The 13503-nt window shown below is 45.9% G+C and overlaps 1 protein-coding gene and 1 long non-coding RNA gene across 4 annotated transcripts in view; one reads left to right on the plus strand and one right to left on the minus strand.

The window, feature by feature from the left end:
- Positions 1–13503, plus strand: part of LOC140106526 (uncharacterized) — a 126658-nt gene that overhangs the window by 33168 nt on the left and 79987 nt on the right. The window lies entirely within an intron of this gene.
- Positions 1–13503, minus strand: part of LOC140106194 (uncharacterized) — a 60271-nt gene that overhangs the window by 30525 nt on the left and 16243 nt on the right. For all 3 annotated transcript variants that reach the window (XM_072130476.1, XM_072130474.1, XM_072130475.1), the window contains exon 5: positions 7293–7367. In XM_072130476.1, the coding sequence (XP_071986577.1) occupies positions 7293–7367 (75 nt within the window). The remainder of the gene's footprint in view (positions 1–7292; positions 7368–13503) is intronic.

The following is a 13503-nucleotide window of genomic DNA, read 5'->3' on the forward strand; positions in this document are numbered from 1 at the left end:
CTCTGCGGCGTTCCCCTGCTCCCTCATCAGCAGGTGGTGTCTCACCCCGCCCAGGACCACGGCCTCTGACCCCTGCAGTAGTTGGACGCCCACGTCCCCGCCCTCGTCCTCTACCCCTAGCCCTCGGGTTAAACATTTTTAAAATGAGAGTTATAACTTTTTTTTTTTTTTTGTGTTTTTAAAACCAAACAATCCTATCCTATTGCTATGGCTATTTTCTAGCCAAGTATCAAAGGAAGCACACTACTATGCCAGATGAGATGACACTGAGTTATTGCCTAATAGAAATCCAACCCCTACTGAATTTTGCCACTTCGGCCTTTGCTATGGATATGTGCGCCACTAAGCGCAGAACACAGCGGTCGCAAGTCTCACTACAAATTGCTCAGAATTGGCAAGTACATGCACTGCAGAAACTACAGCCACCAGCAGATCAACCAGAAATCAAATATATAGAACGCTACTGTAGGCTTCAAGAAGCTGTTTGTATTCTCCTATGGCTATTTTCTAGCCAAGTATCAAAGGAAGCACACTACTATGCCAGATGAGATGACACCGAGTTATTGCCTAATAGAAATCCAACCCCTACTGAATTTTCCCACTTCGGCCTTTGCTATGGATATGTGCGCCACTAAGCGCAGAACACAGCGGTCGCAAGTCTCACTACAAATTGCTCAGAATTGGCAAGTACATGCACTGCAGAAACTACAGCCACCAGCAGATCAACCAGAAATCAAATATATAGAACGCTACTGTAGGCTTCAAGAAGCTGTTTGTATTCTCCTATGGCTATTTTCTAGCCAAGTATCAAAGGAAGCACACTACTATGCCAGATGAGATGACACCGAGTTATTGCCTAATAGAAATCCAACCCCTACTGAATTTTCCCACTTCGGCCTTTGCTATGGATATGTGCGCCACTAAGCGCAGAACACAGCGGTCGCAAGTCTCACTACAAATTGCTCAGAATTGGCAAGTACATGCACTGCAGAAACTACAGCCACCAGCAGATCAACCAGAAATCAAATATATAGAACGCTACTGTAGGCTTCAAGAAGCTGTTTGTATTCTCCTATGGCTATTTTCTAGCCAAGTATCAAAGGAAGCACACTACTATGCCAGATGAGATGACACTGAGTTATTGCCTAATAGAAATCCAACCCCTACTGAATTTTGCCACTTCGGTCTTTGCTATGGATATGTGTGCCACTAAGAGCTAAACACAACGGTAGCAAGTCCCCCTGCTAATTCCTCACAAAATGGTAAAAGATGCAAATTAAAATAAAAAAAGTAGAACGTTATTGTAGCCCTAAGAAGGGCTGTTGGGTTCTTTGAGAATCACTCCTGCCTAACAGTAAGCTAATAGAACACCCTAACGCTTTCCCTGACCAGCAGCAGCTCTCTCCCTAGCGGCATCCAGAGACAGAATGATCCGAGCAGCGCGGCCAGCGGCTAGTCTATCCCAGGGTCACCTGATCTGGCCAGCCAACCACTGCTATCGACGTGTAAGGGTACCACGTCATGCTGGGTGGAGTGCAGAGTCTCCTGGCTTGTGATTGGCTCTGTTTCTGGCCGCCAAAAAGCAAAACGGCGGGAGCTGCCATTTTCTCGAGCGGGCGAAGTATTCGTCCGAGTAACGAGCAGTTTCGAGTACCCTAATGCTCGACCGAGCATCAAGCTCGGACGAGCATGTTCGCTCATCTCTAATTAGGACCTAAAAAGGAAAAAGGTGAAAATTTTCCTATAAAGGTCATTTTACCCCTAATTTTTTAAAGACACAAGGGATAAAAAAAAAAGTAATAACCCCTCAAAATGTGTAAACCTATTTCTCTCGAGTGTAGAGGTACCCCATATGTGTATATAAAATGTTGTATGGGCATACCGTAGAAGGAAAGAGGGATGTTTGCCTTTTAGAAGCCAAATTTGAAAGAAATGTTTGACATGCATTTGAAGAACCCTAGTGGTATAAAACAGATAAAAATCCGAAAAGTGACCCTAATTTTTTGAACGCACACCCCTTAGAGAATTTCGCAATGTGTAATATATGTATTTGCCCCTACAGGTGAATGATCCAATTAGGCCCTAAAAATTAAAAAGGTGAACATTTTCCTATAAATGTCACTTTTACCCCTAATTTTTGTAAGCCACAAGGGCTAAAATATGTAATAACCCCAAAAAAGGTATAAAACTATTTCTCCCGAGTGTAGAAGTACCCCACATGTGCATATAAAATGCTTTATGGGCGCACAGTACGGGAAAAGAGGGATGTTTGTATTTTAGAAGCCAAATTTGACAGAAATCCTTCACATGTGTCAGGATACATTTGGAGAGCTCTAGTGGTACCAAAACAGAGGAAAACCCAAAAAGTGACCCTAATTGTTGAATGTACACCCCTTGGGGAATTTAGCAAGGTGTAATATGTGGTGTAGTGTAATACACGTGGTGAAAAGAACATTTTGAACATACAGGTGGTTTCCAAATATGATGTGTAATGGAGCCCAAGATGGAAATTGCAATCATTTCTGGAAAGTTCAGTGCCTGTTATGATGTGCCCATTATGTGGCGCCCATTATGTGGCGCCCGTTATATGGTGCCCATTATGTGATGCCCATTATGTGCCACTGTAAAATATCAGCTCTCTGACTAGGAAGCCATATTTCCTGATGCGAGAAAGACCCAACATGTGATCCTAAATGCTAGCCAGAAAACCCAGCAGGGCTCCAGAATGATAAAGCACTTGGAATATAAATAAATAATAATAATAATTATTATAATAAATAAATAAAGAACTTGGAGAATTATAAAGGACCTGCTTACAAATCCAGAGACTTAGAGGGGAAATAGAAAACCTAAATAAAAAAACATAAACCTCATAAGTGCCACTAGTTTGCAAACTACATCCTGCAATGAAATAAGGGAGGGGTATATGGAGCAATGTGACCTAACAGTTGTTACAATTATTCATTTTACCGAAATGAATTCACAACAAGTTGGGCGTGAATTGTGAATGTGTTGCGTATAAGGAGGTGGAATATACCAGGGGACCAACTAAACTTTTGTCACTCTGGAGTTGTCGCAGGTCTCTTAGTAGTATATAGTGTCCATCCTAACTCCTCTTTTGGAACAGACTCTTTATTGAGTCCTTCCTTTAGAAGCAGCAGAATTCACCAAGAAAATGCTCTCCTGGCAAAACACGGGAACATCTAATCCAGAGGTACTGGGTCCCTGCCCTTCTTGTCCAAATATTAGTTTCCTAATATCTTCCTCTTGAAAACGGAGAAATGATACGGCAGGACCTGCACATTGGAACACCTCGTAAGAGTTGCTCTTATTCACCCTAGTGATGCCCATTGTGACGAATATATTGCTGTTATTAGCTGGACCAAATCGACCAGCCAATAGCGGCAAACATGGATAGAGGGGGGGCTACAAAACCCCTGTGGACCGCAAGGCAAAATTGGTGGCCACCCTGACCCGATCACTGTGTCTACAGACATGGTTATAGGTATTACTGACGTCATAAGTAAATTTGCTGCTACTGGCTGGTCTGCAATAATGAGCCAATAGCAGGGGGCTGAATTGGGGGCTGGGGGACGTAACCCTTCTGGTCCATGGGGCAGGATGGATGGCTGTCAGGAACAGCCGCCATCTTGTCCCGATCACTGCGTCTGAACCGTGTTGGGGAGTCACTACCCGCCGCAGCGTTCTAGGACAATGCGCGTCGGGAATAGGCTATACAATCTTTATTTATTTTTTTGGCAATTTAGACAAATAGGGGCTTATTTTTTGCGAGACAAGATGCACTGTAAAAAAAACTTCATTTTAGTGAGTTTTTAGCTTATTGAAGCAATTTTACTAACTGTTTACGTGTGGAGGAAAAAATAAAATCATCAATTCTTGTTTTGGATTTTTAGCATTTTTTGGGGGGGTGTCACTGTAGCATAACAATGCTTTATTCTATTATTATTATCTTTATTCTACGGATCACTATGATTACGGTGATACCTCATTTATATAGTTTTGTTTATATTTGTCCAATTTTATTGAAGGAAAACTAGAATAGAAAAAAATTGCATTTGTTTTAGTATTGCCATTTTTACAGCGGCATAACTTTAGTATTTTTTGGTTTACAGAGCTGGTTGTGAGCTTATTTTTTGCGTGACAAGTTGTTCTTTTCAGTGGTATCATTGTGGTGCTTGTAACTTTTGTGGATCATTTTTAGAACATTTTTTGTAAAGCAATTTGATAAAAAATGAAAATTTTTGGCAAGTTTTTTTTTTTTTTTTAACCACATTCACCGAGCGGGTCCAATTATGATTAGGATTTATTTTACAAATTTTTACGGATGCAGCAATACCAAATAAGTGGGTTTTTTTGTGATTTAGTGTTTTTGTACATTATTACTTGTGTACAGGGAAATGTGGTGTTTGGGGGGAATTTCACTTTCTTTTATCATTTATTTTTGTTTTAAAAAAACCTTTATTTATAGTTTAAACTTTTTTTTACTTTTACTGACATGTAAGCTTGAACAAGTGATCTTCTGATCACTTGTTAAAGCTCTTATACAGCTTACACAGATATATTGCACTGTGTAATGTAAGACACTGAGCATGCTGCGCATGCTCAATGTATTACATCCGGGTCCTGCTAGAAGGCAGGACCCAGCTCCGGAATAAGATCGCGCAGCCCTGGGGCATTGGCAGTCCCCGGGGTCTGCGTTCGGAGCAGCAGATTCCCCCGGTAAGCGTCCCGAGGGGTCCGATTCACGTTAAATGCCCCTTACACGCCGCGGTCCGTTCGCAGGTGTTAAAGACCGGTGTTGGCTATAATATGTAGCCAACGCCCGCAGCTTGACGCAATAGTACTGTAAATTGCGGAAACGCACCTCCCGCGACGCAGTACTATTATATCAAATGTCGGGAAGGGGTTAAGGCCACCTGAAAGGCATGTGGAGACTTAAAGCCATAGGCGCTCCACTAGGGAATTCTGGGCAGTATGCAAACCATGGAAAACAATGCCTCCTTTTGATACCTTGAAAGGCAGCCCCCTTAACACCAAGAATGACCTACAAGAAGTCTAAAAATATGGTGTGGGATTAAGCCAAACCAGTATATCTATTCAAGAAGGAACAGACTCCCAACTGTAGACGGCGCTGTTTCGACCATAGTGGAGCATCTATGGCTTTAAGTCTCCACATGCCTTTCAGGTGGCCTTAATTGGCAATCTCTCCATAAGGAGAACACCTACTGTCTGACCCTAGTCAATAGCCTCTCACTCAGCCAATCCAGTTCCCTACACTGTACTGAGGAGACACAAACAGGTTGAAACATTGCTGTCTACAGTTGGGAGTCTGTTCCTTCTGGAATAGATATACTGGTTTGGCTTAATCCCACATCATATTTTTAGACTGCAGGAAGGAGAATAGAGAAGCATGCCCCAAAAGCCCTTTAAGCTTTTTTATGTTTTTTATAAGTGCTAATAGAATAACATTTTAATATAAAGGCTAAGTAGGGTACAAAGCAGAACAGAACTTTTTCAAGAAAATGGAAGGCAGAATATAGCAGTTCAAATACCATTGTAGGACTCTAACAGAGTAGTAAAGCTCAGGCACCTACCTGTGTCTTTTAAAACTCTGGGATTGTCTGGGAAAAATGTTATTCACATTTTACATTTCTTGCAGAGCCTGATTTCTAAGCATACACTAACAACAACCCATAACACACAATAATATGTTCTGATTCCTTAACCCCTTCATGACTGAGGGTCATTGGTGTCTGAAAGTCTAAGTAAATTTTTGCAGTTCTGTTCTGCTGTGATTTAAGTGACAATATATTTGGAACTATTTCACACATAACATGTGAGACTTTGTGGTGGTGTAGTGGTAAAATTGTATGCCTTACTTGCTAATTGGTGGGGATGTCAATGATCGGAACTCCATGGATCACAAGAACCAATGTACCTTTGTCGCACCCCGAGATTATGAGAGCAGTCGTACACCTTTCTAACGTGTTGGCAAGGGGCTAGTTGCAAATAAGGCCCTCTACCTGTCAGAATCCATGTGGTGAGCATGCGCAACTCACACAAGGGATAATACACGAGAAGTCAGGTAATCTGCAGCTGTAGCCTCTGCCTGGGAAGGCAATAGTTAAATGGGTGTTAGGTGTTATCCAATTATGTGGCTGTATTGTAAACTGGAGAGTGTGAATGGAGAGTTGCTACCACCTGACTAGGGGGAGTATAAAACCCCTGTGCAGTGGGTGCACATGGTCTTAGTCCAGTTTTAACTGGTTTAATCCCAGAGTGAAAAGAGAGTCTTTGTCTTGCGGACCACTCTCCACAACCACTCCAGTGCCAGAATCTAAATCTGCCGTTTGACCGTTTAGGCCCGTTGCCTGCAACCTGTTGTTCAATAAAGAACCATGAGTTGATTTGCACAACATTGCCTCTGTCTGATCCCTGGATACGGCTGTCTACCACCACGGGCTTCCCCATCCATTACCCAGGGACCTATCTTAGAAACACTCAGGGTTTTCCCCAGGGAGAAACAAGTACTTCAGCCTCTCCCTCCATATTTCTTGCACACACCACTTGCTGGAGACCCGCCAGGCTGTGAGACAGCCCTCCGGTCCCCATACCAAGCACCGTGACATCAGCGTGCCCTAGGCTGCAATCGCCAACCACTCTGGTATACTGGGTCTTGGCTGAAGAAAAGGCTAGGCCCCAGTGGGGGATGTTGCAAATGTTTTGATAGAACGAAGATATTGGGACGCTGCTATACATAACATGTCAATGATCTTTACTGTTTACCGAATTTTTATTTATTTTTATTGTATATTTTTCTAACTATTTTTCAAACCCCCTAGGGTACTTTGATTGATCCTACCATATCCTGCCATACTAGAGTATGGGGATTTTACTGATAATTTATTACAATGTGCCACTGGCACATGGTAATAAATATAACTATAAAAACCTGAGGCTGTCGTAGCAATAGATTGTCGCTCCTCTATGGTGTCATGGGGAGCGATGACCCAAGCCAAAATGGCGGCGCCCCACACTGTTGGCTGCTTTTTAACTCTTTGCCAATAAAAGGCATAACAATTTGTGATAGCACTGATCGCATGTGATAACGGTGGGTGTGATGTACCAATACGTCCCATATTGGTAAGAAGATAAAGTTTGACACTGTCATGATGTGTATATGTATGTGTTATCTGCAATGTGCAAATAGGATGTATATAATAGCTGTATGGCAGTTGTGAAGGGGTTAGCTTACTGAAAATAAAAATTACCTTCTGGTACAGCTGGCAAAGACGGTGGTTTTATTCGAATTGAAACCCTAGATATATCTGATCTCCTGAAAGGACCTGTAAAGCACACATTAAAAGTTATTCAGAGAAAGATAATATGAAACAATTGCCCACAATTATCAATAGTGAGGCAAACTGCACATGGTTAAGGTCTGATAGCACTGAGTGCACCATGGCTGTTTACAAAATTACCGTATTTTTCTGACTATAAACTGCACCGGATTATAAGGCGCACCATCAATAAATGCCTGCTAAAATATCTAGGTTCATATATAAAGCGCACCGGATTATAAGGCGCACCTGATTATAAGGATGAATGACCAGCAGGTGGCAGACCTGTGCACAGTTCAAGGCAGCTGTTATCTGTAAGTTCGGTTCATATATAAGGTGCACTGGACTACAAGGCGCATCTTTGATTTCTGAGAAGATCAAAGGATTTTTTGTGTGCCTTATAGTCCGAAAAATATGGTACAGCTGAGCTCTGATTGGTTCCCATGGGCCAACTAGAACAGTTTTCCCTCACATGCTTCTGATAAATCTCCACAGAATGTCAACACCAATCACTCTCCTTTTGATTTTTGATCATTGGAAGATGTGACTGGCAGTGGCGGGGAAGGGTTTTTTTACATTGTTTTTGTGTAGAGTTTATATATTTTGCTTATAAAGATGTGTCCTCAAACCCATAGAGGATAGTTTGGGCCCTTTTCACTTTTTTTTTACATCAAGTTCCAAATGCCATGGACACCTATTCATAGATTCAAACACTGTGATTGTGGTAAGCTTATTATTAGAGATGAGCGAGCACTAAAATGCTCGGGTGCTCGTTATTCGAGACAAACTTTTCCCGATGCTCGAGTGCTCGTCTCGAATAACGAACCCCATTGAAGTCAATGGGAGACTCGAGCATTTTTCAAGGGGACCAAGGGTCTGCACAGGGAAGCTTGGCCAAACACCTTGAAACCTCAGAAGAGGATGGAAACACCACGGAAATGGACAGGAAACAGCAGGGGCAGCATGCATGGATGCCTCTGAGGCTGCTTAATCGCACCATTATGCCAAAATTATGGGCAACAGCATGGTGATGACAGAGTGACCGAATGAGGCTAGATAGCATCTAAAACATCCAATAATTGACCCTGACACTATAGAAGACGGCATGCAGAGGTAGCGGCAGCAGCGGAAGGCTAGAGATTGGCATGGCGACATACCCCAAATGGACTCGGGCTTCAAACCAATGGGTGGCAGAGAGGAACCAAAGGAGGTGAGCAAGAAGCGCTGAAATGATTTCCTATGTCAACAAAAGGTTGACGGCATATTTAGTCGATAACACAGCATGGTGGCGACATAGTGACCAAGTTCCATAACGTATCTGGTGAAACACCCAAAAAATGAGCCTGACACAGCTCGTTTGATAAGGGGACGACATGTGGAGGCAGCCATGGAGACGACTTCCATGATTAAGAGTGACAGTATGGGGCATCCATATTGCGCTGCTATGATTGAAACTTCAGGTCTCCAGCATGACGGCGAGCAGATGCGCCGAGTTCCATTATGTATTTGGTGGAAACACCTGAAAATTCTGCCTGACACAGCTCGTTTGATAAGGGGATGATGTTCTGTATATCCTCTCGCGCTCCAGCGTCTGGGGTATAGAGAGTTGAAAGTTGCGCATGGAGACATTGGTGGATGCTGTGGAGGATCGTGGAGGCGAAATGGACAGGAAACAGTAGGGGCAGTATGCATGGATGCCTCTGAGGCTGCCTAATCTTGGGATGGAGCTGGCGGTCCGCTGCCAGGCGAGCTTTCGCCTGTCCAAGCCCCCGTCTCTCGGCTCCTCCTCACCTAAAAAGGGCCTGGGGGCCGAAAGTGTTTACTTTGAAAAAATTATAATTTTCAAAGCAGGTGGGGTCGTTTGAATATTTCATCTAGGAATAATGGAATAGCATAGCGGTTCTATTTTTAATAGTTTTTTCGTAAATGGTTCCATGATTAAGAGCGACAGTATGGGGCATCCATATTGCGCTGCTATGATTGCAACTTCAGGTCTCCAGCATGACGGCGACAGATGGGCCGAGTTCCATTATGTATCTGGTGAAACACCCGAAAATTCTGCCTGACACAGCTCGTTTGATAAGGGGACGATGTATGGAGGCAGTAAAGTAGTAGTAGATTAAAGGTGCTGCAGTTAAAACTATGTTAGTTGGATCTTGGGATGGAGCTGGCGGTCCGCTGCCAGGCGAGCTTTCGCCTGTCCAAGCCCCTGTCTCTCGGCTCTTCCTTACCCAAAATGGGTCTGGGGGCCAGAAGCGTTTACTTTGAAAAAATTATAATTTTCAAAGCAGGCGGGGGCGACAAACAGCACTGCGAAGAAACTTTTGTATAAGATCAAGTGTAGTACTGTTCTTATAAGTTTTGGTTATGGCGGGTGAGGGGAATGTAAACAGATGCACAAGAAGCGCTGAAATAATATTGGTAAATGATAAAAGTTTGCCAATATATTTTGTGGATAACACAGCAGGGTGGCGACAAAGTTAACAAGTTTGATGTGGAAGGCATGAAAATAACCCCAAATTCTGGCTGACACAGCTCGTTTGCTAAGGGGACGATGTATGGAGGCAGCTATATGGACGACTTTGGGAGGCAGCTATGGAGATGATGTGTGGAGGTAGCAATGGAGACAACGTGTGGAGGCAGCTATAAAGACGACGTGTGGAGGCTGCTATAGAGACAATTAAATTTGGATAGTGCCTGTATGTGGCAGTCCAAAAAAGTTTTCAAACCAGAGGAGCAGGTAGGTGGTCCTCCAGAAAAATTAAATACATAGAGTACTATAGCTAGAGCCAGTTGGCCCTGGCAAAAAATAGCCAGTTTCCTCTGCTTTAGTGTACAAAGAGGAGGAGAAGGAGGAAAATGAGGAGGAGGAGTGCATACAATATTCAGGTTGAGCTTCTTTCATCCGGTGGAGAATGGAAATCCTGCGAAATCCAGGCTTTATTCATCTTGATAAGCGTCAGTCGACAGGCGTGTACGCTTATCGTGATGATGCCACCAGCTGCACTGAAAACCCGCTCAGACAACACGCTAGCGGCGGCCAAGGCATACAGCGCCAGTTCATGCCACATGTCCAGCTTTGAAACCCAGTAGTTGTAGGGAGCTGTGTGATCATTTAGGTCGATGGTATGGTCAGCTACGTACTCCCTCACAATCTTTCTGTAAAGATCAGCCCTACTCTGCCGAGACTGGGGACAGGTGACAGTGTCTTGCTGGGGTGACATAAAAACTGGCAAAGGCCTTGTAAAGCGTACCCCTGCCAGTGCTGGACAAGCTGCCTGCTCGCCTACTCTCCCTCGCTACTTGTCCCGCAGAAGTACGCCCTCTGCCGCTAGCGCTGTCAGAAGGGAAATACTGTTTCAGCATGTGCACCAGGGCCTGCTGGTATTCATGCAATCTCACACTCCTTTCCTCTCCAGGGATAAGAATGTAAAGATTTTGCTTGTACCGTGGGTCCAGGAGAGTGAATACCCAGTAATCGGTGCTGGAATAAATTCTTTGATTCGCGAGGGTCATGGGATAGGCAGCCTAGGCAGCCTAGCATGAAATCTGCCATATGCGAGTCCCAACTCGCAAGAATTCACTCCCCTCACTGGCCTGACTGTCCATTTCCTCCTCCTCCAACTCCTCTTCTTCTGCCCATACACGCTGAACAGTGAAGGACTCAGCAATGGTCCCCTCTTGTGTCTCGCCAACATTCTCCTCCTCTTCCTCCTCATCCTCCTCCACCTCCTCCGATATGCGCTGAGAAACAGACCTGAGGGGGCTTTGGCTATCAACAAGGGAATCTTCTTCCCCCGTCTCTTGTGACGAGCGCAAAGCTTCTGACTTCATGCTGACCAGAGAGTTTTTCAACAGGCCAAGCAGCGGGATAGTGAGGCTGATGATGGCGGCATCGCCACTGACCATCTGTGTTGACTCCTCAAAGTTACTCAGCACCTGACAGATATCAGACATCCACGTCCACTCCTCATTGTAGACTTGAGGAAGCTGACTGACCTGGCTACCAGTTCTGGTGGAAGTTGACATCTGGCAGTCTACAATCGCTCTGCGCTGCTGGTAAACTCTGGATAACATGGTTAATGTTGAATTCCACCTCGTGGGCACGTTGCACAACAGCCGGTGAGCGGGCAGTTGGAGGCAGCGCTGCGCTGCCCTGAGAGTGGCAGCATCTGTGCTGGACTTCCTGAAATGCGCACAGATGTGGCGCACCTTCGTGAGCAAATCAGACAGATTGGGGTATGTCTTGAGGAACTGCTGAACTATGAGATTTAACACATGGGCCAGACATGGCACATGTGTCAGTCTGCCGAGTTGCAGAGCCGCCACCAGGTTACGGCCGTTGTCACACACAACCATGCCTGGCTTCAGGTTCATCGGTGCCAGCCACAGATCAGTCTGCGCCCTGATGCCCTGTAATAGCTGTTGGGCGGTGTGCCTTTTATCGCCTCGGCTCAGCAGTTTGAGCACCGCCTGCTGTCGCTTAGCGACGGCACTGCTGCTGTGCCTTGAGCTACCGACTGATGGCGCCATGCCCACAGATGGTAATTCTGAGGAGGAGGTGGAGGAGGGGTGGAAGGAGGCATAGTAGGCCTGAGAGACCTGGACCGAGGTAGGCCCCGCAAACCTCGGCGTCAGCAGTATATGAGCAGCCCCAGGGTCAGACTCGGTCCCAGCCTCCACCAAGTTAACCCAATGTGTCGTCAGCGATATATAGTGGCCCTGCCTGGCAGCACTCGTCCATGTGTCCGTTGTCAGGTGGACCTTGACAGAAACGGCGTTGGTCAGGGCATGGATGATGTTGTCTGACACGTGCTGGTGCAGGGCAGGGACGGCACATCGGGAAAAGTAGTGGCGGCTGGGGACCGAATACCCAGGGACGGCCTCCGCCATGAGGTTGCGAAAGGCCTCGGTCTCTACCAGCCTATATGGCAGCATCTCCAGGCTAAGTAATTTGGAGATGTGGACGTTGAGGGCTTGGGCGTGTGGGTTGTTTGCACTGTACTTCCTCTTGCGCTCCAGCGTCTGGCGAAGGTGTGGTTTTCGCATGGGAGGTGTTTGGGCCGGGGTCCTGGGCAGGGGGCTGACTAGCAGAGGCCGCAGATGACACAGGTGGTATTCCAGGCCGGAGGTGAACGGCCTTGGTTCCATTGAGTGGGGTGTTTAGCATTAATTTGCCTGCGCATACTGGTGGTGGTTAAGCTGGTAGTGGTGGAACCCCTGCTGATCCTGGTGTGGCACAGGTTGCACATCACAGTCCGTCAGTCATCCGGTGTTTCTTTAAAGAACCTCCAGACTTCCCGAAAATCTAGCCCTCGCCACGGGAGCTTCACTACGTGAAACATTTGGCGCTGATGCACCAGCTCTTGCCCTGCCACTCCGTCTGGCCCCACCACTGCCTCTTCCAACCTGTTCTGTTATAGGACTCGCCTCCTTCTCAGAAGCACTGTGTTCACCCGGCCTATCAACCCAGCTTGGGTCTGTCACCTCATCATCCTCCGATCCCTCAGTCTGCTCCTGCCCTGACAACAACTTCACCACTGTCTGACAACCGTATCTCCTCATCGTCCGACACCTCTTTACACACTTCTTCCACTACGTCAACAATGTCATCATCACCCACAGACTGCGACCGGTGGAAAACCTGGGCATCGGAAAAGAGCTCAGCAGCAACCGGACAAGTGGTTTGTGACTCTGGGAAGAGTCCAGAAAACAGTTCCTCAGAGTATGCCGGTTCAAATGCCAATTTTTCCTGGGAGGCGGCAGACTGGGGGGAAGGAGGCTGAGGCGGAGGAGCTGAAGGAGTGCTGATTTCGGTGACATGGGTGGACTGCGTGGAAGACTGACTGGTGGACAAATGGCTAGAAGCATTGTCCGCAATCCACAACATCACCTGTTTGCACTGTTCTGGCCTCAACAGTGCTCTACCACGAGTCCCAGTAACTTCAGACATGAACCTAGGGAGTGTAGCTCTGCGGCGTCCCCCTGCTCCCTCATCAGCAGGTGGTGTCTCACCCCGCCCAGGACCACGGCCTCTGACCCCTGCAGTAGTTGGACGCCGACACCCTCGTCCTCTACCCCTAGCCCTCGGGTTCAACATTTTCAAAATTAAAGTGTAAACTGTAAATTTTTTTTGTGTTTT

This window comes from Engystomops pustulosus, chromosome 11 (genome assembly GCF_040894005.1).
Source record: "Engystomops pustulosus chromosome 11, aEngPut4.maternal, whole genome shotgun sequence".
Classification (NCBI taxonomy): Eukaryota; Metazoa; Chordata; class Amphibia; order Anura; family Leptodactylidae; genus Engystomops; species Engystomops pustulosus.